The sequence below is a fragment of the Chaetodon auriga genome, chromosome 18 (genome assembly GCF_051107435.1).
Source record: "Chaetodon auriga isolate fChaAug3 chromosome 18, fChaAug3.hap1, whole genome shotgun sequence".
Lineage (NCBI taxonomy): Eukaryota > Metazoa > Chordata > Actinopteri > Chaetodontiformes > Chaetodontidae > Chaetodon > Chaetodon auriga.
The window spans coordinates 392676-420000 of record NC_135091.1 but is presented as its reverse complement, the minus strand read 5'-3'; the positions used below and the strand labels follow the sequence as shown (position 1 = coordinate 420000).

Here is a 27325-nt window from a genome sequence, read left to right as displayed (position 1 = left end):
TCCTCTCTGTGGACACCTGTGTCCTCTCTGTGGACACCTGTGTGGTCTCTGAGTCCTCTCTGTGGACACCTGTGTCCTCTCTGTGGACACCTGTATGGTCTCTGAGTCCTCTCTGTGGACACCTGTGTGGTCTCTGAGTCCTCTCTGTGGACACCTGTGTCCTCTCTGTGGACACCTGTGTGGTCTCTGTGTCCTCTCTGTGGACACCTGAGTCCTCTCTGTGGACACCTGTGTGGTCTCTGTGTCCTCTCTGTGGACACCTGTGTCCTCTCTGTGTCCTCTCTGTGGACATCTGTGTGGTCTCTGAGTCCTCTCTGTGGACACCTGTGTCCTCTCTGTGGACACCTGTGTGGTCTCTGTGTCCTCTCTGTGGACACCTGAGTCCTCTCTGTGGACACCTGTGTGGTCTCTGTGTCCTCTCTGTGGACACCTGAGTCCTCTCTGTGGACACCTGTGTGGTCTCTGTGTCCTCTCTGTGTCCTCTCTGTGGACACCTGTGTGGTCTCTGTGTCCTCTCTGTGGACACCTGTGTCCTCTCTGTGGACACCTGAGTCCTCTCTGTGGACACCTGTGTGGACACCTGTGTCCTCTCTGTGTCCTCTCTGTGGACACCTGTGTGGTCTCTGTGTCCTCTCTGATGACACCTGTGTCACCTGTGAACACCTGTGTCACCTGTCTCTCTCTCTCTCCTTCAGTCATGTTGTCCTTGGCCGCCCTCTCGCTCCGTCTTGGGGCCTCCAGTTGCCGAGGAAGCAGGCGCTCCATGGCAACCGTCATCTCCGGCAACAAGACGTCCAAGTGAGTCAGTCCACGTCCCGGCTCTTCCCAGTTTGTCCCAGTTTGTCCAGTCACACCAGTTAGGGTGTGAGCAGTGTTAAATGTGTGTGAGCTGATCCTGGGTCTGTGTCTGAGCAGGCTGGTGAGGGAGAGGCTGAAGATGGAGGTGGAGAAGATGAAGAGTCACTCAGGGTTCAGACCAGGTCTGGTCGTCTTACAGGTGAGTAACCTGTGAGTGACTTCATCAGGAAACGGCCGGCGGAAAGACGACAGCTCAAAAACAACAACAACAAAAACAACAACAGTAACAATAACAATAATGACACTAATCATCATGTTGTTGGTGAGATCAGGTGTGAGGTCAGAACACGTGTCGTTGTTGTTGTTGTTGTTTGATGAAGATGTTTCGGAATAAGATCACATACGTGTGTGTGTAAACATGTGTCTGTAGTTCTGGGGGTATTCCAGGTAGGAGCTCAGCAAACTGAGTCTGTCGCTGAGCTCTGATTGACTCACTCTGAGGTGGGAAACTCTGAGTTTCCGGTTCCAGAACAGCCGATCTGAGTTCGTTCAGTCAACTCTGAGTATGTTCACCTTGAGTTGTGCGCGTGCACAACCACTATAAAAAAGCCTTCATCAATGGAGCCCCGATACCGCGAGTCACCATGACAACTGACAAAAAAAAAAGATGAAGTGATTTTCCCCTGATGGAGCTGGAGGTCTGACTGCAGGCCTGCAGGAGTCTGAGCGCATGTTTAACGTGTCAGCGCTGCAGAGAGAGAAACGGCGCGAGACCGAGTTTGAAGGTACGATTCCACCGACGTAACGTTCAACCGTACCTGCGATCGGAGCACACAGGTATGAATAGAAACAGGAATAAAATCTGATTTTCATTTAGGTGCAATCAACAGGGGAGAAACGAACTCTGAAGCAGCTAAAAATGAAAACTAAAAACATCATTCAGAAAGTTAAGACATGTTTTACTGAGCTATGATTGAACCTCACCTTGATCTGAATTTGATTTTTTAATTGACTTATTAAACAGAGTAAATATTCATTCAGTGGCTTCTTCATGTAGTAATTTAAAGCTCTGCCAACATGTTGTTTTAACGCGTCATCTCACTGAGCAGATTAACTCTTGATACAATGTTTACACGTTTTTATTTCATACGTATTGAAGTCATTTAAAATGTGACGATGTGTCCACCAACACTCGATAAAATACTAATTTAAAAGAGATTAACATCTGAGTTCTGCTCAGCCAACAGAAACAAGGCAGAGGCCCGAAAAACGGGTGAAGGCCACCTCCACCTCCTCTGACAGGCGGAGGAGCCGGCCCTCAGCCAAGACCGTGACCGACGGTGAGGGCGTCCCCGGGGGAGGCTCACCTGAGCCTGTCACCCCCAGGACACGAGGGCCCACATCAGACACAAGTGTACACTTGTGTCTTTTTGAAAAATAAAACTTATACATAAAACTTCTTGTATATAAAACTACATAAAATAGGGTTACGGTGAAATGTGTTAATGGTTGGAACTAAATTACAAATCCTGACTAATCCTAATAATCCTAATAAATTATACCGTTTGATGAAAAGCGGCAGCGTTCGAACAGATATTCCTCTGGAAACGACAGGACGTCTAATCTGGATAAAGCATTTCCAATCAGCTGGGCTTCGATATCAATCGGATTGGGAGTGAACAGGCGATCGATGTCTAACAGCAGGGAGGAGACAGGTAGAAACTCAGGGTTTCTTATAGTGAACCTGCCAGCGAGCAGGTGGCGTTCACGGAGTCTGTTACCATGGTGACTGACTCAGAGTTTCCCTCTCAGGCTTAACTTACTCTGAGTTTTCACATAACCCACTTTCTGGAATACCCCTGGTCCAGACTGTGGACTCGGAGTCAAACTGGTCTGAACCGGTTGTGTTGATGCAGCTGCTCCTCTTCTCAGGAACCTGATAACAAACGTTGAACCCTTCAAACCCAAACCTGAAGCGGTCAGACCGACCTGAACCTGCAGAGGCAGCTTCCATCCAAAACTCACTTCCTGTCCGAGGTCTGAGGATGTGATGACATCATCCCACAGTTAGCAAATCAACTGTCAGCAAACAGATCCAAGTTCAGACTGTGCTGTAAAGCTTTGACCCTCAGACCTCCTGTACATTAGAGCGCTCTCCCTGAATGTTTCACCTGCACACACCTGCTTCCTGTCCGTGAACCTGTCACCGCCTCGTCAAACAGTTCTGATCCATCGACGAACAGCTGGAGCTCAAACACTCGGTGACATCCGGAGGCTTAACGAGCTGCCTCGTTAGAGACTTCTCAGACTGTGTGTGTGTGTGTGTGTGTGTGTGTGTGTGTGACAGCAGGATCAGGTGACTGTCACATGACCTCTGTGTGTGATCAGGTGTCAAACTGTGTTTCAGGTGGGAGACAGAGACGACTCCAACCTGTACATCAGCTCCAAACTGAAGGCTGCAGCCGAGGTCAGAGACAAACATTTCATCCACGTTCATTCAGTTTCTCATCGACAGATCAGACTCAGACCAGCTCACAGCGTCACAGCCGGGTTCAGACCTCATGAGTCCACATGAGGGATCTGTTCACAGCCTGGTTCAGACCTCATGAGTCCACATGAGGGATCTGTTCACAGCCTGGTTCAGACCTCATGAGTCCACATGAGGGATCTGTTCACGCCTGGTTCACACTTTAAAGTGGACTCAGATCTGAAGCAGTCTTTAGACCAGCAGGGACAGAGCTGATGTCCAGACGCCAAATGCTCCCGGCTTTCTGCTTGGCTTGTGTTTGTTGAGACACCTCAGATGTCCTGCGTCCCTTCAGAGTCGGTTGTGTGTCCTCAGAAATGTGTTGTCCACCATTGCTCACGATCGTCCTCTCCTCTCTGACCTCTTGCCTCATTTAAGACGTGTTCATTAAGTGAGGACTCGGGCCTCATCCTGAGTCATCCAGAATGTTCTGGTTCGTTTCCCACCCTGATGACGTCATCGTGTCCATGTCAGATTGATATATTGATCTTTTCTTGATTGATTGGCTTCAATCACACTTTCAGCTTCTCGTCTGCAGATCGGAATCGATGCGAAACACGTGAGGCTGCCGAGCACAGCGACGCAGGACGAGGTCGGTGACGAACCTGCAGTGATGACAATGTCCAGCAGGGATGAAGGTGCAGCTCTGACCGCTTCCTGTTTCCTCTGGTCCCACAGGTCCTGCAGCGCATCATGTCCGTCAACGAGGACCTGTCTGTCCACGGTCTGATCGTCCAGCTTCCTCTGGACTCCGTCAACCCCATCGACGCCGACCTCATCACCAACGCTGTCTCTCCGGACAAAGATGTGGACGGGTGAGTCCTCACAGGAAGTTTGTCTTCTTCTTTTCTCTTTGTGTTCTGAAGGGTTTCAGTTCAGTGGTTTCATGTTTTTGTCCCTGAATTCAATCAATTAAAGTGATTCCTGATCAGCTCTTTGACCTTTAACAGTGACACTACAGTGTGTGTGTGTGTGTGTGTGTGTGTGTGTGTGTGTGTGTGTGCGTGTGTGCACAGTCTGAGCTGTATTAATGCAGGCAAGTTGTCTCGAGGTGACCTGAACGACTGCTTCATCCCCTGCACCCCCAACGGCTGCATGGAGCTCATCAGACAGACAGGTGTCTCTCACACACACACACACACACACACACACACACACACGCGCGCGCACACACGCACGCACGCACGCACACACACACACACACACACACGCGCGCACACACACACACACACACACACACACACACACACTATGCTCTGAGATGATGTCACACAAATATGACAACTTCCTGTTCCTGTGTAGGCGTGTCTGTGCCGGGGAAACATGCAGTTGTGATTGGTCGCAGTAAGATCGTCGGCGCACCGATGCACGACCTGCTGCTGTGGAGCCACGCCACAGTGACCACCTGTCACTCCAAGACACCAGACTTACCTGAACAGGTGACCTCACTCACCTGAGGATTAGTACTATTATTTGATGTGAAGCAAAAAGTAGTTTCTTTGTTGTAAAGTACTTTAAAGTACTTTGTACTTTTTACTACCTGTATCTGATGATGATGTGTTTCCTGTGTCTGATGATGCATTTCCTGTTTGTGTGCAGGTGGGCCGGGCTGACATCCTGGTTGTGGGGGCGGGGAGAGCAGAGATGGTGAGAGGAGAGTGGGTGAAGGAAGGAGCTGTGGTCATCGACTGTGGAATCAACCATGTACCAGGTACACACTGATACTGCATCAGGGACTACATCCGATACTACACACAATACTATACTACTGATCTGGTACTACGTCCGGTCTAACATGTGGGTGGGCATCACAGACTCGGCTCTGAACTTATTACACACAAACCTCTCAGCAGAACGTCTTCTGTCCCTCTGGGTAACTCTTCGTCCTCGTTGGACTGTGGTGTCCCTCATGGATCAGTTGGACTGTGGTGTCCCTCATGGCTCAGTTGGACTGTGGTGTCCCTCACGGCTCAGTTGGACTGTGGTGTCCCTCATGGCTCTGTTGGACTGTGGTGTCCCTCACGGCTCAGTTGGACTGTGGTGTCCCTCACGGCTCAGTTGGACTGTGGTGTCCCTCACGGCTCAGTTGGACTGTGGTGTCCCTCATGGCTCTGTTGAATTATGGTGTCCCTCACGGCTCAGTTGGACTGTGGTGTCCCTCATGGCTCTGTTGAATTATGGTGTCCCTCACGGCTCAGTTGGACTGTGGTGTCCCTCATGGCTCTGTTGAATTATGGTGTCCCTCACGGCTCAGTTGGACTGTGGTGTCCCTCATGGCTCTGTTGAATTATGGTGTCCCTCACGGCTCAGTTCTTGCCCCCCTTCTTTTGTCTTTATAATGTGTTTTGTCGTTTCTCTGCAGATGACACTCTGTTGTATTCTTAAAACCCACACATCCGAACAGCCGAGCTCGTCTCAAATCGTCCTTAACTTTAATGATGAGTCAAGTCTGAGGTCAGGTCCTTTGGGGTTAATCTTGGTGGTCTCTTAGGGGCCGCTGAGAATCGAGGTCTAATATTTGATGCTCAGCTCTGTTTTGATGAACAAGTGTTGTTCAGTTCATCTCTAACATCAGGTCCTTTTATCGAACTTGTCGGTGCACATTTATCTGTTCTCGGCTTGATGACTGGACTCTGCTGTTCTCAGGTACGAGCCGGGACTCCCTCCACCTTCAAAACGCTGCTACTCGAAACAAAGAATTAAATCTTTGTTGTTTTTTTTGAGGTCTTCGTCGGTTTTGCTCGTCAATATATGTCAATATATTGATCCCGATGAGCGTTTTAGCACCTTTTCAAAAATAACCTCCGTTCATACGAACTCGCCTGAAAACACACATCACATGACTGCTCTCGCGGTGTCAACAGGAAGCAGATTGTGAGTGACCTTTGACCTCTGTGTGCTCGTGCCTGACAGACGAGACGAAGGCGAGCGGCAAACGGGTCGTCGGAGATGTTCACTATGCCTCAGCCAATCAGAGAGCAGGATTCATCACGCCTGTCCCAGGAGGGGTGGGGCCGATGACGGTGGCCATGCTCATGGAGGTAACTCAGTGCATTTTAATCTATTTTATTTCATTTGGCTTTATTTTTGTTTGCATGATTGTTGAATTGAAAACAATAAAGTGATAAACGTGCGTTTGGCGCTCTGCTCACGTCATCGCTCACTTCCGCTCTGATGACTCCGCTCGTTTGCTCTGGTTTTGTTGATCTGGTTGACTTTCCTTCATTGTGGGTGGAGCTGCTGCCTCCTCTTCGTCAGGGTGGAGCTACAGTTTATGAACCCTGATGATTGATCTGATGCTGGTGGTTCTGTTGCAGAACACGGTGCAGAGCGCTCAGCGTTTCCTCCTGAAGCGACAGCCGAGGAGGTGAAACAGCAACACAGCAGGAGGAGAAGGTGGAGGAGGTGAAACTTGAAGTTTCTTCTAAAACAGAGAATTTCATCTCCAAACGTTTCTGCTGTCGTCTTTTACTTTCCTGCTGTTCTTTGGTGGGATGTTCTTCTTCTGCTCCTTATTTTTCTTCATTGAGTTTCGGTGTGTTTCTCTCTGCTGCTCTGACCTCGTCTCCACACAGAGATCAATAAAGATTCGTTTGATTTGATGTGTTTGAGGGATCTGACCGAACATCGACACTGAGGAGATTCAACAATCAAAATCACGGAAGAAGAAGAAACAACCAGCACGCTGCCTGTCAGCCGACGGGTCAGAGGCCGTCGCCATGGGAACAGCTGTTTCCTGCTGTGGACTGAAGTCAACGTAAAGTGACCTGATCTGTGATCAGTGTATTGATTATTGACAGTTAATGAGTTTTTGATTTTGATTGGCTCTGATCAGATTTTGTTTATGTTATTTCAGTCGTTCTGTTCGTCGGTTTCACGTCTCTTCAGTCTGTTAACTCAAATAAAGTTTGACTTGAAGCATCTGAACATTAAGTTTTATTAATTATTCACTTGTTTATTCAGAAATAGCTCAAATCCAAAATAAAACATGAAAGCTGAATGTTCATGTCGTCATTGTGAACACATTATTTCTGACGCTGAAACTTGATTTGTTTTGTTTTTAACATGAGTTTAACATGAGCCTCGATGATTGACAGCTGTGTGACCGTTAATCAACTTTGATGATTGACAGCTGTGTGACCGTTAATCAACTTTGATGATTGACAGCTGTGTGACCGTTAATCACATCGATTGACGGTTCGTTTGAGTCCGAACGATCTGGATTTTATTTCTTCAGTCACTTCAGGAAGAAATGATTCTACAGTTTGATGATGTCTGATGTTTGAGAGGATTTAAACACAGAAAACATTTCTTCTTCTTCTTCTTCTTCTTCTTCTTCTTCTTCTTCTGTGGTCGACACTCGTCTGTTCTTCGTGATGAAGAGCAGAAGGAAAAGATCAATAAACGTTCAGCAAATACAGTTTTTATGAGTTTTAATCGTAAATTAAATGCTTATGAATGCATTAAAGGCTGATGTCCCCTGAGGCCAAGAACAAGAACCAGGATTTGGTTTCCTTTCCCAGAATGAGTTTCTACATTTAATGTAAGTGCAGCCTGTGACGCTCAGGGAGAACCAGGAGGACCAGGAGGAGGACCGGGAAGAGGACCAGGAGGAGGACCAGGAGGAGGACCAGGAGGACCGGGAGGAGGACCAGGAGGAGGACTGGGAGGAGGACCGGGAGGACCGGGAGGACCGGGAGGAGGACCAGGAGGAGGACCGGGAGGAGGACCGGGAGGACCGGGAGGACCGGGAGGAGGACCAGGAGGACCAGGAGGAGGACCGGGAGGAGGACCAGGAGGACCAGGAGGAGGACCAGGAGGAGGACCGGGAGGAGGACCAGGAGGAGGACCAGGAGGAGGACCAGGAGGACCGGGAGGAGGACCAGGAGGAGGACCAGGAGGAGGACCAGGAGGACCAGGAGGAGGACCAGGAGGAGGACCAGGAGGACCAGGAGGAGGACCAGGAGGAGGACCGGGAGGAGGACCGGGAGACACAGAAAGACAGAAAGAAAAAAGGGAAAAGATCTGAAAAATCCTTGAAACCTGTTAAAAAACATACGAGTGTTCAGGAGCAAAACCTTGTATCGACGTGCTGGATGATCGTTGTTATTGTTGTTGTTGTTGTTGTTTGTTAAATAGAGAAAAAAGTGCAATTTAAGAGTGAATTTAACGTTTAGAAGGAAACGACTTTTCTCGACTTCTGATTGGACGTGAAAAACTGAATTTTTGATCAAATGAAAGACTGTTGTTTCGTTTCTGCTTCTTAAAGATTATTAAAAACATCTGGAACATTTCCAGCTTTTCTCTAAGTTTCTTATTCGCTGCAGACAAAAAGAAACGATAAACTGAGTTTTTCTTTGAAAATTTCCACCGCGTTCTCGTCGTATTGTGACTTCTGTGTGAATGAAAACAGCTTTTAGCTTTTTATTTTTGTGAGAAAAAAGGTTTCATCATTATTATTTCATCTTTTCGCTCTTCTGACAATAATCTGACTTTATATTCGATATCTTTTGCACCTTTGTCGCCAGCACATTGCTACACATTTCAGAATTTATGTCCCGATTTGAGAACAAAACTGCAGTTTATTGAAAAAGTCAGAATCTTTGTCATCATCAGGACCTTGCAGGTTCATCCACTGATCCATTGATCCTTTATCGACAGAAGAATAAATCATAAATCATAAATGAAAGCGCTGCTCATGGACGAGTCAAAGACAGAAGATGCGAATTTAAACTGCTGCGATTCCTCTAGACGTTTTATTTTGAAAGAACAAAATTCATATTTATATCCTGTGCTGCTAAAAGAGTGACGTCAGTGGTCAGTGTGGATACTCACTTTCCCAGAATGCCTCTGTTCAGCTCGGTGCTCAGCTCTCTGCTGACGCCTGCTGGACAGAATCTGTTACTGCAGATTTAAAGTCCAGTCAAACAGCAAAGACATGAAGTCTGGAAGAAGACGGAGACCCTGTGAGGACAGTCTCTGTCCAAGGTCCAGACTGAGCCTCCGTCTTTAGTTAGCTTAGTTTAAGTCAACTTAATATATTATATTTACATTTCTATTGGTCCTTTTTTCTTTTCTTTTCTTTTCTTTTCTTTTCTTTTCTTTTCTCTTTCTGGAAAACCCAGATGTTTTCATTCCTGTTGTTCTGTGAGTGTTTCCAGGTGTTTCCAGGTGTTTCCAGGTGTAAGGAGAAGCTGCTGTGAGGTGTCACCGTCTTTTAATCTTTAATAAATGAATCCGTTTTTAAATCTTTTGAAATGTCACGTTACAAACCTTCAGATGAAGATGTTAATGTTCTTTTAAATAAAGTTTTCAAACCTTCAGACGAAGATTTTAATGTTCTTTTAAATAAAGTTTTCAAACCTTCAGATGAAGATGTTAATGTTCTTTTAAATAAAGTTTTCAAACCTTCAGATGAAGATGTTAATGTTCTTTTAAATAAAGTTTTCAAACCTTCAGATGAAGATTTTAATGTTCTTTTAAATAAAGTTTTCAAACCTTCAGATGAAGATGTTTTAAATAAAGTTTTCAAACCTTCAGATGAAGATGTTTTAAATAAAGTTTTCAAACCTTCAGATGAAGATGTTTTAAATAAAGTTTTCAAACCTTCAGATGGATCTTTCTCAGCATTTCTGACACTTTTTAATAAATTCATCAAAAGTTAAAAGATCGTTAATTTCAGCTTTAGATCAGAAAACTGCTCTGATTGGTGGAAAAAGACATTTATTTACAAAACTTTATTCTTCCATCAATGAAAAAAAAAGACATTTATGTACAAAACACAAAACTTCCTGTTTGGATTTTTTACAGTGAAACACGGAATGAAGACGACATCACAACTGTTCACCAATCAATAACCAATAACATCCCAACAGGAAGTCCTCATGGATGAACAGCGGTCATGTGACCACAGAGAAGTCAGTCCTTGAGCTAAAGGACCAGAACACGTTTTCAGTCCCCTTTCAGAATAAAGTGACATCAGATTCATTTTAAGCATTTTTCAGCCTGAAGAGGAAAAAAAACAACGTTTCTTTCTTTTCTTCAAGCGCTCATTTGTCAACGTGCGAGTCCAGAAGTGAAACTGAGTCAGGACAGACCAGCAGGAGTCAGATCAGACCAGCAGGAGTCAGGACAGTCCAGCAGGAGTCAAATCAGACCAGCAGGAGTCAAATCAGACCAGCAGGAGTCAGATCAGACCAGCAGGAGTCAAATCAGACCAGCAGGAGTCAGATCAGACCAGCAGGAGTCAGATCAGACCAGCAGGAGTCAAATCAGACCAGCAGGAGTCAGGACAGTCCAGTAGGAGTCAGATCAGACCAGCAGGAGTCAGGACAGTCCAGCAGGAGTCAGATCAGACCAGCAGGAGTCAAATCAGACCAGCAGGAGTCAGATCAGACCAGTAGGAGTCAGATCAGACCAGCAGGAGTCAAATCAGACCAGCAGGAGTCAGGACAGTCCAGTAGGAGTCAGATCAGACCAGTAGGAGTCAGATCAGACCAGCAGGAGTCAGGACAGTCCAGTAGGAGTCAGATCAGACCAGTAGGAGTCAAATCAGACCAGCAGGAGTCAGGACAGTCCAGTAGGAGTCAGATCAGACCAGTAGGAGTCAAATCAGACCAGCAGGAGTCAAATCAGACCAGCAGGAGTCAGGACAGTCCAGTAGGAGTCAGATCAGACCAGTAGGAGTCAAATCAGACCAGCAGGAGTCAAATCAGACCAGCAGGAGTCAAATCAGACCAGCAGACTTTTTTCTGTTGTTGAAATACTTCTTATCTCATTTGCCTCCTTTTAGACTTACTTCAAACATTCAAAGTCTTCTTTGTTTACTCAGTTTTTCTTTTTAAAAACAAACACTGATTGAAACGAATCATCTCGACTTGATTCTCAGGAATCAACTCAAACCAAAAGTCAGCGTGTGATCCTTCAACGGAGGCAAGTTCAGCTCAGGACGTCAGAGGAAGGTTACAGTCCGAAGGTTCTAGAAAAGGAACAATTTGGTCAAAAGTGAAGTTAGAAAAGCCGGTAAAGTCGATCAGTGATTGGACGGATTGTTGTTACTCTTCATCAGATTGTCATGAAGCCGCGAGCTTTGAGGAACTGATGGAAACGACACACGAAGGCACTGCTGCTGCTTCATCACTCAGACTTCCTGTTTCTTCCACAGCGTGAAGACACAACTGCAGTTTGACATCAGACTGATGTCCTCTGAAGAAGGACTCCAACATCCTCATCTTCCTCAGTCTGATGCTTCGTCGCTGGTCGAGGGGAAGATCAGGATTCAGCATTTCAGTCTCTGCAGGAATGAACAAAGCACTGAAACGAAAAGGATCATCAGGACGCGAACCATGATCTCATTAGTCCCAGCTGACGTCCAGATGTCTCGTTTTGTCCGTCCCACAGCCCAGAATCCAGACTCAGTGTGTAGATGATGAAGAACACCAGCAAAGATTCACATCAGACAAGATTTTTAATTTTCTGTGCTGACGAATCGACCGAGTTTATAAAACCAACAGTCGGCCTCTCGCAGCCGATGACCACGGCAACACATATGATCACATGACGGATTCACACACACACACACACCTGCACAGGTACAGGACCATCAGATAGCAGCAGAGACACAAACAGAACAGAAACCTCAGAGTCCAGAGAGAGCTGGTTCAACTCGTCTTTCACTCCCAGACCACAGAACCGTCTGTGTTCAGTCACGCCACCTTGTGGTGAAACGCCCGTCACTGTTCATCTGATGACATCATTCGACGGGCACGCCATCCACGCTCTCCTGGGAGATCTCAGAGTCCAGGGAGTAGCAGGAGCTGCCGTTGTCCTGAGTGTCCCTGTTGGTCTCCTCAGAGAGCGCGGCGGCGCCGGCCGAGGCCCCGCCCCCTCCCCCGTGTTCTGCGGTGCCCTCGCAGAAGTGGGCGGAGGCCTGGAAAAGCTGGCTGCAGAGCCGGTTGTAGCGGTGGTAGCGGGACGGTTTGCCGGTGTGGGTGTACATGTGCTCCTGCAGCTGGCTCTTGTGGGAGAAGCGCAGGCTGCAGACGGCGCAGGCGATCTTCCGTTTGCGTGAATGCAGGACGGCAGGAGTGGGGCTGCTCCCACCTCCTCCTCCTCCTCCTCCCCCCCGGCTCCTCCTCAGCTCTGCAGCCAGCTGATTAGCCAGCGCCTGGCTCTGTCTGAGCGCCTCCTCCAAACATCCCGCATCCAGCTGCTCCTGGGCCCCTGGTGGCCCCTCCTCCACACCGGCATCCAGCTCACCGCCCTGCGACAGCCCCTCCATCAGGCGGGTGGGGTCGAGGGCGTGGCTGAACAGATGTTCCCGCAGGCCCTCGGGGGAGGAGCAACGCTCTCCACAGCGAGGACACAGCAGGACCAGGGGCCGGTCTTTGAACAGGAGGCTCTGACTGGGACTGCTGCCCTGAGCGGGAGACGGAGACCCCGCCCCCTGGCCCTCTTCCCCCTCGCCGTCCTCCCCTTCCTCTTCCTCCAGACGCTCCTGCTTGATGCGGGTTGAGATATCTGAGTCGTCTCCAGATGCCACAGAGCAGACGTTGCGTTGCACCAACGCCTGGCGGTCTGATGGGACCCCCTCCAGTCCAACAGTGAGGGACAACTGTGAGAGGGACCGCCCCCCCCGACTAGAGGAGTGTTCATTGTCAGGGGCCCCACAGGACACCGTGGTGGACTTGGGGACTCCAGGTGCCTCCTTGTTTGCCAGTTGGGAGGAGATCTGGATGCCGTACAGGTTGGACATGCGAACGACATCGGTGGTGGCGTCAGCGGCGCCCTCTCCAGGTTTCCGGCACAGCTGATAAGCATGAAGGAACTTGATGCCTTCCTGCAGCCGGCTCTGGTCCACCGGCTGTTTGGGACACATGCCGGTGTACATGATGTGCAGCAGGTAGCTGAAGACGTCCGGCTGGATGTCTGTGGGCTGGATCTTTATACACTCACTGAGGACAGAGACAGACAGACAGAGGGACATGTCAACTCTTCATCAGGCTGAGAATCAACAGTGTGTGTTTGCCCTGGTTCTGGACTCTCAGGTGAGCGGCTCTGCGGCTCTCAGGATCATCGATTCAGGTGCATTTTAAAAGCAGCCGTCTGTTGTTTAATCTGCATCACTTTTTAACAATCCTCCATATTAAAAAACTAAAACAGCATCAGTGATCCTGCATGAAACTGTAACCAGGTGTTTCACTTATTTTGTCCACCTCCCTTACCTGGACTGGTGGATGAAGATCATCTTGAAGTAGTTGGAGAAGGCGGCCAGGACGGCTCGGTGAGCTTTAAAGTAGACGTTTCCGATGGCCACGGTGCAGTCACACAGGAAGCCGAACTCTCTCTGAACGTTGAGCTGCTGCAGCAGGAAGAGGCTGTGAGACGACACCTCCATGACCCCCCCTGCAAACACACAGTGCTCAGTCAGAGGCCTCCAACCAACGCTCCAGGCTGAGAGCGGCGCCACCTGCTGACAAACTGCAGGAACCAGCGACTGCGTGCACCTGTGCCTCACCTGTACCTCACCTCTTCACCTCACCTGTGCTTCACCACTTCACCTCACCTGTGCCTCACCTGTACCTCACCTGTGCCTCACCTCTTCACCTCACCTGTGCCTTACCTGTACCTCACCTGTGCCTCACCTCTTCACCTGTGCGGCTGAAATGATTCAACAGATGATTTATTTTGTTATGAATCAGAAACACAAAACATTTGGACTTTTTGAACCTGATGAACATCTTTCACTGTTTTTTCTTTTTTAGGTCACTGGTTGTTGACTGGTTGGCGATCAGGTGAGAGACGACAGGAAACAGGAAGTGCTGGAGGATGACACAGTTCATGGTGTTTCCTCAGCAGGACGTCAACGGAACAGAAACCATTACACAGCTTCACTCCAGTTTCAGTCATTCACACTTCATTTATGAGAAATCAGGTTTCCTTTAGAGACTACAATACCCATGAGCCTCAGCAACGTTGTCATGTAGAGAAATCCAATCGGATGCAAAACACATCACCATGGTTACTGAATTCAAGCACAGCTGACCCAGAAGTGAAGTGAATTAATGAGAAGTTAACGTGTAGCTGCCTCTGATTGGATGCTTTCAGTGAAATGCATCTTGGGAGTCGTAGTTGATTTTTTCAGATTCAACATTTCTTTGTCATATAAAACATTTTAAAGCACATCGTGTCCACATGTTTCCTCTTTCTATGACTACTGATGATGATGACGATGATGATGAAGATGACGATGATGATGAAGATGACGATGATGATGAAGATGACGATGATGATTCCAGCAGGTGACCTTCATTCACCTGTGAGGGGACAGCCCAGGTCCAGTGTATTATCAGTCTGGAGTAAACATTGTCGTCATTATCGTCATCATCATCATCATCATCATCATCATCATCTGTCACTGCTCTTCAGCTTCAAGCTTTATTGACATCGTCATTAACATCAGCTGTTTTCAGGTGCTGTGGACACACCTGCTGTGGACCAAGAGCCCACCGCGTTCAGTGACCTCACTTTACCTCCAGCAGGTCCCGCCCACTGTCACCCTGAGCTCAGGTGTGATTCGTCAGAGCTGAGAAGTCCGGACAGGTGAGCAGGAGATCACCTGCTGACCTGTGACCTCACTGAAGGTCAGCTGAGACACACACACACACACACGGGGGGGGGGTCTTTAGATGACAACAAACAATCTCTGATCCAAACAAACCGGAAACCGGACACCCGCGCGACCAAACAACAATAAGGCTCAGCGCGTGCCCGTCGTGTCGCGCCCGTGAGGCTGCAGCCTCCTCCATCCTCTGTCTCATTCAAATTCACTAACACGCACGTCCTCATTCATCCAGACGCGCAGAGGCGCGTGCGCAACCCCATCCGCGCCCCACATACCCTCTGTCTGTCCGCGTCGTGCACGCGCGCCGTGCCCGGCGGCCGTTAATCGGCGTCTTACCGCAGAAATGTGCAGATTGTCTTCAGGTTCTGGAGCCGAGTTGTTGCTGCAGATGATCTCGCAAAAAGCCGCGTCACGTCTCGCGAGAGGAAGGGTCAAAGGGGCTGGTCATGTGATCCGACAGTGTCACTTACCAACGAGTAATTAATGATCAATAACGGACTGATTGACGCGTTTTACTCAACTGAAACCAAACAAAGACAGAAATCATAAAAATATGCAGCAGAAAGATGAATGTTTCCGCTGAGAGACACGTGATGATGGGACACACAGATCGATCATCATCATCATCATCATCATCAGGAGACCTGACGCAGCTCAGCTGTGACGTCACACACCGATCAGCTTCTTCAGGTGATAACATGATGTTGTGACGTCATAATTATCCAATCCATTTTAATTAACCATTTTTCTTGTTATTTCTGAACATCAAATGATTTTTTACTCTTGATCGAGTCACTGCAGGTGATGAAGAGGATGAAGATGATGATCCACAACAGTGCTGTGATTCTTATTCTGTTCAAACTCAAATTCAAGTTCTTCAGATCTGATTATAAACATGTGACAGGTTCTCCTCCTCCTCCTCCTCCTCCTCCTCCTCCTCAGCTGCAGCTTCTGTTTTCAGCCTTGAGCTGAATTTTATTTTTATTTTAGTTTCACATTGTATTTATTTATTTTATATTCATGTTTAAAATGATTTCAGGTGTGACACGTGAGCTTCTGTCACACCTGAGCAGTCGCTCGCTCTGTTTTCATGGCAGATCATTATCATCATCATCATCATCATCATCATCATCATCATCATCATCATCATCTCTCCTTTCTGTCTGTTGCTGCTTCACCCTGAGGGTCTGGACAGAATAATCCGAACACTAAATCAGAACTCAGACAAGAGAAAAGTGTTTTATTGACCAAACGATGATTTTGAGTAAAAGTTTGATGAAATAAAATAAATCGTGTTGTTACAACAGTAACAAATTAGTGAAGTAACTAAATGTTTGTAACTGAGTATTTCCATTTTCAGATTTCAGGTTCAGGTCTCTGCAGACTCACAGGTGGATGATGACACGAGTTGTCCTGCTGTCAATCAAGCTCAGAACTAATCAGGCAACAGAAGTGAACACACCTGTGTGGAGGGACGACAGGTGTGCACAAAGATGATGGAAGTGAAGTCACGGAAGACTTTTCTGTTGGCAGAAACACAGAGAGGAACATTTGAAATAAAGTTTGATTCTGGCATAAATATCAGATCAGTTTCACTGAAAACTCAAACTCAAACTAAACTTTTAGGTCTGATTATTTTTAATGACTCAGATTTTAAAGAGAGTGAGATGTCGCTGCTTCATCAAATCTCTGATCTGACTTCGAAAAACAATTGTGGTTTCTGGAATTCTGGTCAGAGTGAGACCTCGTCTCAGATGGAGCAGGGTGGCACGCACTCCGTCAGAACATAACCTACTTCCGGTTAGCCTTTCCAAAGTAATAGTCATGTTTGTGTGTCGACATTTAGACCATTTTAAAGAGCCCAGTTTCTCACAGCTGAGTATGGAAAGCCAATGCGGACATTAATTGTCTCCTTTTCCTGTTGTTTGGTGCTTTCTACGTTTGGAAATACATTTTTCTATCGAGCTTATTAATGAGGATTTAACTTTTTTAGGGGATTTGTATTTTAAGTTCAATGTTGTTTACCATGGTTCAGCGTTGCCTGAGAGCCGATTCAAAACATGAAAACGTAATTTTCTTAAGATTGGTGTTGAGTTCATGTCAGTTATTGCTGAGAAATTCTTGGATTCTTTAACAGGATCACAAAAGCTGAAGCTGTTTTCGTGTCTCTGTAATCAGCTGGAACAACAGAATTTGATGAGAAACATCATCAAATACAAAACATTGTTTACACATTTGAATCAAGGATGAATTTGTGTGATTTGAACTGGAATCAAACTGTAAGAACAAAATAAAGATCACAAATGAGTTTTGCTGACTCTTATTGTGCAGGTTCAACATAATAACTTTTTCTAACGTGTGGTCTACTAAAATAATAATATTTTAGCCAACTTTTTTGTCTTGTCAACAGTTCTGACAGCTTTGAAAGTCTAAAAGGTTGTTTTGAAAAAATGACTTCATAAATATATAAATATGAAAAGTTATTTATGCGTGTTTGAGCTCGATGAGTGTTTCCAGCTCTTCCTCTACTGTTTAATACATATTATTAAATAGAATGAAGTGAACAACCCACAAAATAAAATGTGTAAAACAGTCAAAAAAAATCTTTCCTTGAGGCTTTTGTCCAATACGTTTATTTTGAAGGCCACTAATTGAGCGGAAGAGCTTTATTTTGTGTTCTTCAGCTTCCCTCACTGTGTCGCGCTTGACGAGGCGGCAGACTGTGCGGAAGTTCTTTCATCCTGCAGGAGGAGAAGAAGAGGCTTCTCCTTCGTCTCAACTTTGCGCCTGAAGACAACAAACCTCCGGAGAGCAAACTTCCTGACCGCCGGGAACATCCACACACCCGCCGCCGACAGCAGCAGCTCCTCCGCTGGCCCCGGTACCTACGGTGAGTCGACAGGTTTCTGTCCATCTCGCAGAGCCGCCTAGCCGGGAAAAGTGAAGAAAAATCCCCGCGGCCTGCTGCTCTTCGTGCTAGCTGAATGCGGGTGGCAGTGCGGGGGTGGCGGGACTGTTTGCGGGAGCGATATCACTGTACACCGTCGAAGTAGAAGCGTTTACAAGTACTACATCCGGTTTGGGGATTCAAAATAAAGGGTGAAGTAACGAAATCAACGGTTTAACGTGCCTTGAAAAGCTACATACGAACGCACCGAGCTCATTTATCGTCCACGCTTTAACAATTGTACAAAAGCGTTTATTTTGTTCCCCTTGAAACAGTCCATACAACCCTCCTTTATCTGATTAAGTACGTATCCTTTTTATATTTGAACTCGCCCCGCAGTAACTTCCGGCCTGGCCGATGCTAACCGCTGTTAGCTTGAATTAGTTAACCGCCGTGGAGCTCTAATCTCCATTTTAGCTCGTCAGTGTGGCCGACGTTTCTTCTTTAGCTCAAACACACTGTTTCCTTTTCAAAGTTCACACTCACCGCTTGCCGCTGGTCTCTGTCGGTTGTCTCTAGCCGAGTTTCTCGGCGATTGACAGACGGTGAATGCGTGAATGTCCCCCGCACGCCCGCGGCGGCAGTGCGGGGGCGGACGGCGAGCTGAGAGCTGCTGCGGCTCAGTTACAGTAAAGCGACTCCCTGCGCCTGTAAGTGCTCTTATTTACACGTTTACACAAACTTGCATTTTACATTTTACACACCAAACACCGTTTAATCAAACTGAGCTCACGAGTTTTCTCAGTTTGAAGCATCTAAAAGCAAACTTTGTGTTTGATATGTGAACATTTCAGTAATTAAAGCCTGGTCTCAAACTGTGGTCCTGATCAGTTTCAGTCACTTCCCACATTCATTCGTGTGGCAGTTGTAACCAGCCATGAGTGTCAGACTGTCACCTTCCTATAACTCTGCGGTTTGGGCTGTGAACGAAGGAGAAACAGGTTAAAACCTTCATAGGACCACAGGAAGACTGTGAGCAGCAGTCACTGCCTGTATTATCACTTTTCATTCACTCCAAATGCATAAATGAATGAACGAACATCTAGAAAACTGTGATCAGGTGGACCTGTGGTGGACCTGTGGTGGACAGGTGGACTTTTTCCTCCTTCAGGTCTGTCAGATGACCTTCAGTGACGTTAAACTTGCTGTCAACCAGCAGAGGATCTGGACCGTGTGTCCCCTCTGTCCAAACAGCAGTCCGTCAGCTCAAACTTAGCTTCATGCTAACGTCTGTGTTTACAGGGCAGACTTACATCGTCACTAAATGAAAACAGGTTGCAGCTCACAAACAGGTTTTTAAGTGGAGTTTAGTTGGTGTTTAATATTGACAGTCGGGTTGTGCACACAGATGGAGGCACACCCACCTTCTCCAATGAATTAGTACATGTTTTTCATGGGGAAGGTTCTCCACTGCAGAGGCTCATTGACAAGTAATTTGTGCCGAATAGTTAACTGATCAATATATACAGCTGCATTGCTTCACTTTGCACCTTATCTGTGAGTCTTCGGTCCTTTTTGGCCGCTCCAAGCTCCAGTAGCGTAACGTCACCAACAGATGCACATCAGACTCCCAGTGGCAGTGGGCATGACCTTTGATGGCCTTTTGAACACAATCATCCTCATTGTGGTCATGTTGCGAGGGAAGGAGGGGCTATTCACAGACAAGGGGCAACAGCCAATCACAGCACTGCCTTTAGCTCGACAATGAAATAAGATTCTACCCATTTTAAACATTTAGAAAAAAGAAAATCAATTTGTGGCAAGCCTCCACAGATAAATCAATGTATGAGGAAAATGCTCTCTTTTCTCAAATCAGACTGAGTTTATGGAGCCACATCTGTGACAAAGTGACCTTTGACTCTTCATTCATAAAAGCTAAAACCTGGAGAAAAAGAAAAGGCGGATTATTAAAATGCAAATCCTGAAATTTGGGTTGGATGAAGAAAGAGCAACGTGTAAGCTCCACGTGATAATCCAGTCTGAAGAGACGAGTGTGAACTGAAGTAATTCTGTTTTCGGGGAGAAATGTTCTCCCTTTGTGTTGATGCAGCAGTTAAATGACTGAAGTCGGATCTCTTAATTATTCACGTATGATCTTGATGAGTCATAGCAGGACTGAGAGCCGGTTCTGCCTCGCTGAGCACAACCAGCCAAATGTTATGAAATACTCTGCAACCACAGAGAAACCTCACAGCAGAAAGAATGCAGCCGTTTAATTTCTCTGTTCATGTCTTCCTCTGTTGTCTGCAGGGCGATGGCGAGGCCGAGCCACAGCGATCATGTCCTCCAGCAGCTCAACAACCAGCGGGAGTGGGGCTTCCTGTGCGACTGCCTCATCGCCATTGGTGACATCTACTTCAGGGCGCACAAGGCCGTCCTGGCAGCCTGCAGCTCCTACTTCAGGATGATGTTCATCCGGGACCAGCAGGGGGCGGGCCGCCTGGACTTGAGCAACATGCAGATCAGTGCTGAGTGCTTTGACCTGATCCTGCAGCTCATGTACCTCGGACGCATTGTTGTGGGGAGCTATGAGTTTGAAGAGCTCAAGGCCTCCATGGCGTACCTACAGATGTACTACATCCCAGACTCGCTGGAGGATCTCAGGGACATCAGGAGCTCCAACCTCACCCCGTCCTCCTCAGCCTCCTCCTCCTCCTCATCCAGTTCCTCCACTGGCCCAGCTGGCGGCAAAATGATGTTTGGAGTTCGCATGTACGAGCAGCAGAAGCCTGCAGCAGCAGAAGCAGAGCGCTTACCAAAAGCTGTCAACAGCACCACTGGCCGTCCAGCTGTTCCAGCAACAATCAGCAGACCAGTGGTGGTGGAAGAGGTAGTGAGCGCTCCTCTGATGGTGGCACCACCATTGGTGGATGGAGGAGTGGAGCAACCGTGTGATTTGAGAAAGAGGTCCAGTGGCAGGAGTGCAACTCTCAAAGACCGTCCTCGTTTTGGCCGCACCTACACTTGCGATGACTGCGGCTTTGTCTTTAGCTGCGAAAAACTTTTAATTGAACACATCCTGACCTGCACTAACCGGAAGGCCTTTCATCAGCCGAGGGGTAATGTTGAAGGTGACAATGACTCCAGCAAAGCTGAGAGCTCAGCCTCAGAGAGCATAGAGGAACACAGGATCATCTGTAAAGGCGAGGACGACTGGCCCGAGGCCAAGGCCGACTCTGACCTCGCCATCAGGTCGGTGGCAGCTGGGACAGATGGTGAGCCGGGTTCAACCAGGAGCATCTCCATCAAGACAGAACCAGAAGAAAGCATACTCCCTGAGATCGAGGTGGTCCGGGTTGGTGAGCACACCAACAGAGACTGTAGCACACTGTTCAGTGATGCCACACGTAAAGACTTGAGGAGGGAGAAAACTGGATCAGACCGCGAACCAGAGCCCGGTGTCTCAGGTATGGATAACAGCAGCGAGCCTTTTGAAGGCCACATGTCCAGCAGCGTAGATTCAGGACTCCCTGCAAAACTTCGCAAGGTCAAAGAGGAGAAATTGGACACTGACTGTGCCCCCTGTGAACTTTGTGGTGCTCTGTTAACAGAAGAGGATAAGTCGGCCCACTATCTGTCCAACCACATGGGCCATATATGTGCCTGTGGGAGGTGTGGCCAGGTACTGATCAAAGGTCGCCAGCTCCAAGAGCATGCAGAGCGCTGCGGTGAATCCCAAGGTGGCGAGTCGGACTCCCACGGGGAGGATGAGGCATCCCTCCTGGAGGAGCCACAGGGGATGGAGGAGGGCCTGCTGGAGGCGGCTGACCTGGCCTGCTCTCACTGTGGTCTGCTGTTCCAGAACGAGAACCTGGCGCTGGAGCATGCCTTGTCCTGCCATGACCAGGAGCTGTTCCGCCCAGTGCTGTTAGAGGAGGGCGGTGAACCGGATCACCGCCGCAAACACTTCTGCAGCATCTGTGGCAAAGGCTTCTATCAGCGTTGCCACCTGCGGGAACACTACACCGTCCACACCAAGGAGAAGCAGTTCACCTGCCAGACGTGTGGGAAGCAGTTTCTGCGCGAGCGCCAGCTCAGGCTGCACACCGACATGCACAAAGGCATGGCACGCTACGTCTGCCCTGTCTGCGACCAGGGAACCTTCCTCAAACATGACCATGTCCGACACATGATCTCCCACCTGTCGGCCGGGGAAACCATCTGCCAGGTGTGTTTCCAGATCTTCCCCGGTGGAGAACAGCTGGAGAAACACATGGACGTCCACCTGTACATCTGCGGCGTCTGTGGGGAGAAGTTCCGCCTCCGTAAAGACATGAGGAGCCACTATAACTCCAAGCACACCAAGAGACTATAGAAACAATTCAGACTGTCCTCTGCATTTATATTAGTTTGTTACTAAAAAAGCCATAAATGTGAGAACAAATGTATGCACTTGAACACCAAAAAGACAACTTTTTAATCTGCACTTTTAAAGTATATGCATAACCTAAACAAGCGTTCACACTGCGAGCGGCGGGGCTGATGATTGGTCGTTGAAGCAGTATGCAGCTTTTCACTTTTTGACTTTTTGACTTTGATAAAAAGACAGAAAGATGTGCGTCACATTCTCACAGCTAACAGTCAGATTTTATGACATGTCTCTTTCTGTCACCTGTTAAAAGTCAGAATCAACTTCTGTCAGTGAAACAATCATATTAGACAGGAAACGATCAAGTTTAGAAACGTAAGCTAACTGTCCTCGGCCACTGTCAGAGGGAGACGCCCATCACAGCTAACCAGCTGAATAGCTAACGAGATACATATTACTATTTAGATTATTCGTAATGAAGCTGGGATATTATATACGCAGTGATATATACACGGTGTTTGCATCTCAGGTAGTTTGAAACATCAAACAGTAAGAGATCTTTCGTACCCAGAACTCAGCATGATTCTTAAAGCCGTCCAAAAACCTGAAGAAACACAACTGAGATGAAACACAAAGAAGAGCAGCTGGAACCAGTTAGCAAAGCGATAATGACGAATGCTCTGTCAAGTGACAAATCTGTCAATCAACAAATCATTTTAGCACTAGAATGTACCAAAGACAGGTTGTCAGATGAAGACAGAAGGATGAACTCTGGAGACTTTGTGACTTTGATGTGTTTTCAGTTTGTGTCTCTTGACTTGTCATGGTTATGTTGCTCACAGTGTGAACGCATGCTAAGACCGACCGTGACCTCCAAAAGAGACCTCAACTGATGCGTCTTCAGAGTGCTGTTGAAAACAATCGTACACTCTCTGTTTCTCATGTTAGTTTGATGGTGTCCTGCTAGAGGGACGAGCTTCAGAGTGACAATACAAACTCAGAAATATAACTACTATAACGAGTGCAGCAAATGGAGGTGGCGTGGGGATAGAAGTTGTACCTGTGAGAAGACGCCCAGTTCAGTTTCTTCTTGGAGTGAACTGTCTGTAGAAATGTCTGTCAGCATTTCAGAGCGCTGCAATGCCTCCAGCTTTGGGTCAACGTTTTCTAGCCTAGGTGTGAACTTATTTCATAGAATACTAAAGTCTCTTAAGACGAAACACTTTAAGTTTTTCATGTCGTAGTTGGTGAGCACAGTCGGTGGAAAAAGACTGAATTCTGCTTTCTGATGCTGTGTTTGTTGAGTTTGATCACACTGATTCTTCTTTCCTTTCAGTTATTGTTCGGCTCTATGTTCACTTTGTCACAAGGACACGACACTCGCTGTCCAACATGCTCTGTGTTTGGTGCCTTTACTGTCACAGTGGTGCACACTAGCGTCGGTGTGTCGTCTCTGTCTTTTTCCTTCCTGTGTTCTTCACAGTGATGCATGTTGGGGGATGGACAGGCACAAGCAAGTGTTTCAGAGTGAGTATTTGAACATCAGATTGTGAAAAAGACAACAAAACACTAGAAGTGGTCTGCTCATCTGAACCGGCTTGGCTTCCATGTGCTGGACTGGTCTGGTTGAGTCGGACTGGGTTGGATTCGTTTCAGCAGATCACTCCGAACACGGTCGTGATACCCCAGACCAAAACAGTCCTTTAGAAGAACTGGTATCAGACTGTTCAGAAAATAATTCTGGAGCAGTTTGTGGTGGGAATGTGATCTGACCTTGATCTGCAGCCTGCAGGTTTGAGCAAAATGGTTCCTGTAGCCAGGTGTGCTGCTGGGATATGGATCAGTGAAATCAGCAGTTGCTAGCAGCTAGCCAGAGAATGAATCCAAGTCCGACCTGGACTAACAATGACCTACATTGTTTTCTTGATATTCTGGCTGATAGAAGCTTCTTCCTGGACTTTCTTTGTGTTCAGTGGAAAGAGGGAATGTTCTCACCTGGCTGTCAGTGATGCATTTTGGTTTGAGGTTTTTTCTGTGTATAAAGAAACCAAACGAAGGGGAAAACACAACAGGTTCACCAACTCATCCACCGGTTCAGACCAGAGCAAAACAACTACTTCTGTCCCCACGTCAACGTGTCTGAGGTCACGTTTTGACGGAGTCTGTTGCCTTATGAATCATGTAAAGCTGTTTTTCACTGTAGTCCTATTCCAGCCGTTTTGGCTACTATGTACTCCATATAAGACCAGACCATGTATGTTTATAACCGACCAAACATTTCAGATCCAGCTCAAACTTTTGAACAAAACTAATTTAGAGTCACCTGAACTTCGAAGATGCAAACTGAATCATGGGAAATGGTTCCAGACTGACCAGAAGAAGTTTAGAACACTGTAAAACCACCATAACATTTCAGAATGCCTCAGGTTAAGTGTCCACATGGAACTTATTTGAGTCACCAATGTGACTGTCTTAAACCATCCTAAACCAGTTCAGTAGAAACCCAGACCAGTTGTGACCCTGTTTGTCCTCTCCTGTGAATTTGGTCAGTGATGGTTGAGCGTCTGTTTTACAGTTGGTTACAGACTCATAAAACGCCACTTCACCGGGGAAAGAATCTGTCCCAGTAAATGTCGTCTTGCTTGCTGTGTCCAGTTATTCAGACAGTGTTTCGGTGAGAATGCTGCTGTCTTGTTGTTATCGAGTGTTTTTCTTGGTTGGGTTTTCAATCAAAGTTCATTTGAATTTTGAGTTGCTGTGATCAAAGGAAGTCGTCCTCTGACACGTCTCCACTGTCTTCACATGTGGATTTGGTGCATGTTTAATGCTGCCTTAAACGAGTTCAGTGTCAAACTAAACCAGTTTAATGAAACAGAGTGCTCTCACTTTAAAACCAACTCAAGCAAACAACCAGCTCAGTCAGATCTGAACTACTACTCCCGTTTCCCAAAGAGTTGAGATTCTGTGTAAACCATAAAACAGAATGTGATCCATAAACTGAAAACAGTCCAAAGACAATATTAAATGTTTGAGCTCCAAAAACACCTGTTTGGAACATTCCACAGGTAAACAGGCTGATTGGTCATAGGTGAGAGCATCATGATTGGGTATGAAAGGGGCATCCTGGAAAGGCTCGGTCAATCATAGAGGATGGAGAGAGGGTCACCACTGTGTGAACACATGACGCTGCTGTCAGTGAACAGTTTGATTATTGATGATTGGTTCTGGTTTGACTTGCAGAGTTCAGACTGTTTGGGATCAGGGTTGTAACTGCAAACAGTTCAGAGCCAGTTGAGACTTCTGAAGCACCCAACCAGTCCAGTCCTGACTGCAGTCAGGGTACTGCTCACCAAGTCGTTTAATACCAAATGATTCCAGTTCAGTTGATTCCAGACCAGTTTAGAACCAGTTCAGCGCTGACTGGAACCAGTTGAAAACCAATCCCAAATGAAGGGTGTTTCTTCTGGACCTCAGTCTTTCGTCGAGGACTCACACGCTGTCAGAACGACCCTGTCTGAGGTCAAATGTAATGTTGTTCTGAAGCAGCTTCTTCTTCGTGTGTTTGGGTGATTTTGTTGCTCTCACGCTTTTCCTCACTGATGTTCTTGGAATAAACAAACGTTTCTGAAGCTCTTAATAAACCAAGTGAATCTCAGTTTGAGAAGAAACGTCTGTGACTGTTTGTCAGCGATTTCACATTTCACTCTTTGGTGTTTGTGCTTTGTTTTAGCTCTGACTGAAAGTTTTGTGGAAAGTTCAGAGTAAATCTGTGATGTTGAATCTGTAAATGTGGTTTTCCTTCCTTTTAAAGCTGCCTTGGACTTCAGGTCCTTTCATGACAATCAGTTCATTAAAGGAAAGGACAATCAGAGATTTGAAAAGATGCCAGACTGTCCCGCTTTGTCCACACATCCAGTGTTTTTGTCCAGATATCAAACTGCTTTAACCTGCAGCAGCTTTGACAAAAACTTTTCAATTCCTCCTTCATGTGTAACAGCTCTGTGTCTCACAGTGTCTCGTAGTGGGACAGAGAGACGGATCGTCTGTCGGTGGTTTAATCGTTAGTCAGCACTCATCATCCACTATCCTCAAACAGCGACGGACACCTTTCAGCCAGCGCTAATTCATTATATCCATGGATAACATGAAGAGTATGATGTTTTTTAATAAAGGCAGTTTCAGCCTGTAATGTCAGCCTTCATCATCGTCATCATCATCATCATCATCACAGAATTAATGTTTTCCCTCAGTACTTGACAGCTGCTGTTAAAGTGTCTTCAGATAAAGAGATTTAGGTAAGCCTGCAGTTCACCAAGTGTCCACGTGAGGGAGCTGTAGGATAAATGCTGCAGCTCAACTTGTGATCCACACAGACCGAAATGAAGCCCCGGCCATCCACAGTGTTTGAACCACGTGATTGGACGCTGCAGCTGTCACAGATCAGGTGGTCTTCACGTCCAGGTGTCGATGAGCAGGATAACAAAGCACACATTCAAATCTGTTCTGCTAAGTCTGAGCTGTTCATGTTTTGCTCTCAGTTTTTTCTGGCTGTTGTCCAGGTGTGAAAACAGGTGCTCTGCTGGCTCTGCTACTCTGCCAGGTGTGCACAGGTGTGAATCTCTGTAAACCTGCATATGAATGCAGAAGAATAAAAAGCTAAATCTTCATCAGATGATGGCTGGTGTTTTCCACCTCTTCAGCTCTCCAAATCAGCTGTTTACCTGCAGTGACTCCTGCTCCACACCTCCTCAGGAGTCACATGAAGAGTAACATGAGGAGTAACATGAAATGGGTCAGTGAAGGGGTTCAGACGGTACAGTTTATACATCTCTGTTAACAGGTGGCATCAGCGACACCAGGACACCACACCCTTTCAGACTGTAGGCTTAAAAATAAAAATCTGCAATCAGCCAGAAACTCTGTGAAACTGATGGAGCGACCGGTTGATGTTTCAGGTTTGAAACCTACTGATGGATTGATGACTTCCACAGAAAAAGCCATCAACACGGATCTGAAAGTGTGGGAGGAGTCAAGTCAAGACACAAACCTTCATTCTGTCCAAACTTCCTTTGTTTTGTGTTTTGTGTTTTGTTCATGTGCTGATATGAATGATGGTTTGAG

The 27325-nt window shown here is 46.9% G+C and overlaps 3 protein-coding genes across 7 annotated transcripts in view; 2 read left to right on the top strand and 1 right to left on the bottom strand.

Moving 5' to 3' along the window:
* The window catches only part of LOC143336627 (C-1-tetrahydrofolate synthase, cytoplasmic-like), an 8033-nt gene extending 783 nt beyond the window's left edge, over positions 1 to 7250 (top strand). Inside the window, exons 2-12 of the mRNA XM_076756891.1 lie at positions 696 to 798; positions 916 to 997; positions 3206 to 3265; positions 3864 to 3917; positions 4004 to 4140; positions 4342 to 4442; positions 4628 to 4764; positions 4925 to 5036; positions 6239 to 6366; positions 6643 to 6730; positions 6938 to 7250. Coding sequence (XP_076613006.1) covers positions 698 to 798; positions 916 to 997; positions 3206 to 3265; positions 3864 to 3917; positions 4004 to 4140; positions 4342 to 4442; positions 4628 to 4764; positions 4925 to 5036; positions 6239 to 6366; positions 6643 to 6696 — 966 coding nt within the window. The 5' untranslated portion in view covers positions 696 to 697 and the 3' untranslated portion in view covers positions 6697 to 6730; positions 6938 to 7250. The remainder of the gene's footprint in view (positions 1 to 695; positions 799 to 915; positions 998 to 3205; positions 3266 to 3863; positions 3918 to 4003; positions 4141 to 4341; positions 4443 to 4627; positions 4765 to 4924; positions 5037 to 6238; positions 6367 to 6642; positions 6731 to 6937) is intronic.
* Positions 7251 to 10033: 2783 nt separating this feature from the next.
* On the bottom strand, positions 10034 to 15368 carry zbtb25 (zinc finger and BTB domain containing 25). 5 transcript variants are annotated; one of them, XM_076755879.1, is made up of 3 exons: positions 15285 to 15368; positions 13549 to 13729; positions 10034 to 13278 (listed from the first exon to the last, which is right to left on the bottom strand). In XM_076755879.1, the coding sequence occupies exons 2-3, from the start codon at positions 13719 to 13721 to the stop codon at positions 12078 to 12080; spliced, it is 1374 nt and encodes a 457-aa protein (XP_076611994.1). In that variant the 5' UTR covers positions 13722 to 13729; positions 15285 to 15368; the 3' UTR covers positions 10034 to 12077. The 5 variants fall into 5 exon arrangements, with proteins under 5 accessions (XP_076611994.1, XP_076611993.1, XP_076611991.1 ...); XM_076755878.1 differs by having other exon boundaries at positions 13549 to 13841; positions 13901 to 15356; XM_076755876.1 differs by having other exon boundaries at positions 13549 to 13852; positions 13912 to 15350.
* Positions 15369 to 17677: 2309 nt separating this feature from the next.
* zbtb1 (zinc finger and BTB domain containing 1) lies at positions 17678 to 26270 on the top strand. Its single transcript, XM_076755858.1, has 2 exons — positions 17678 to 17838; positions 20146 to 26270. The coding sequence occupies exon 2, from the start codon at positions 20150 to 20152 to the stop codon at positions 22208 to 22210; it is 2061 nt and encodes a 686-aa protein (XP_076611973.1). The 5' UTR covers positions 17678 to 17838; positions 20146 to 20149; the 3' UTR covers positions 22211 to 26270.
* The last annotated feature ends 1055 nt before the right edge of the window (positions 26271 to 27325 follow it).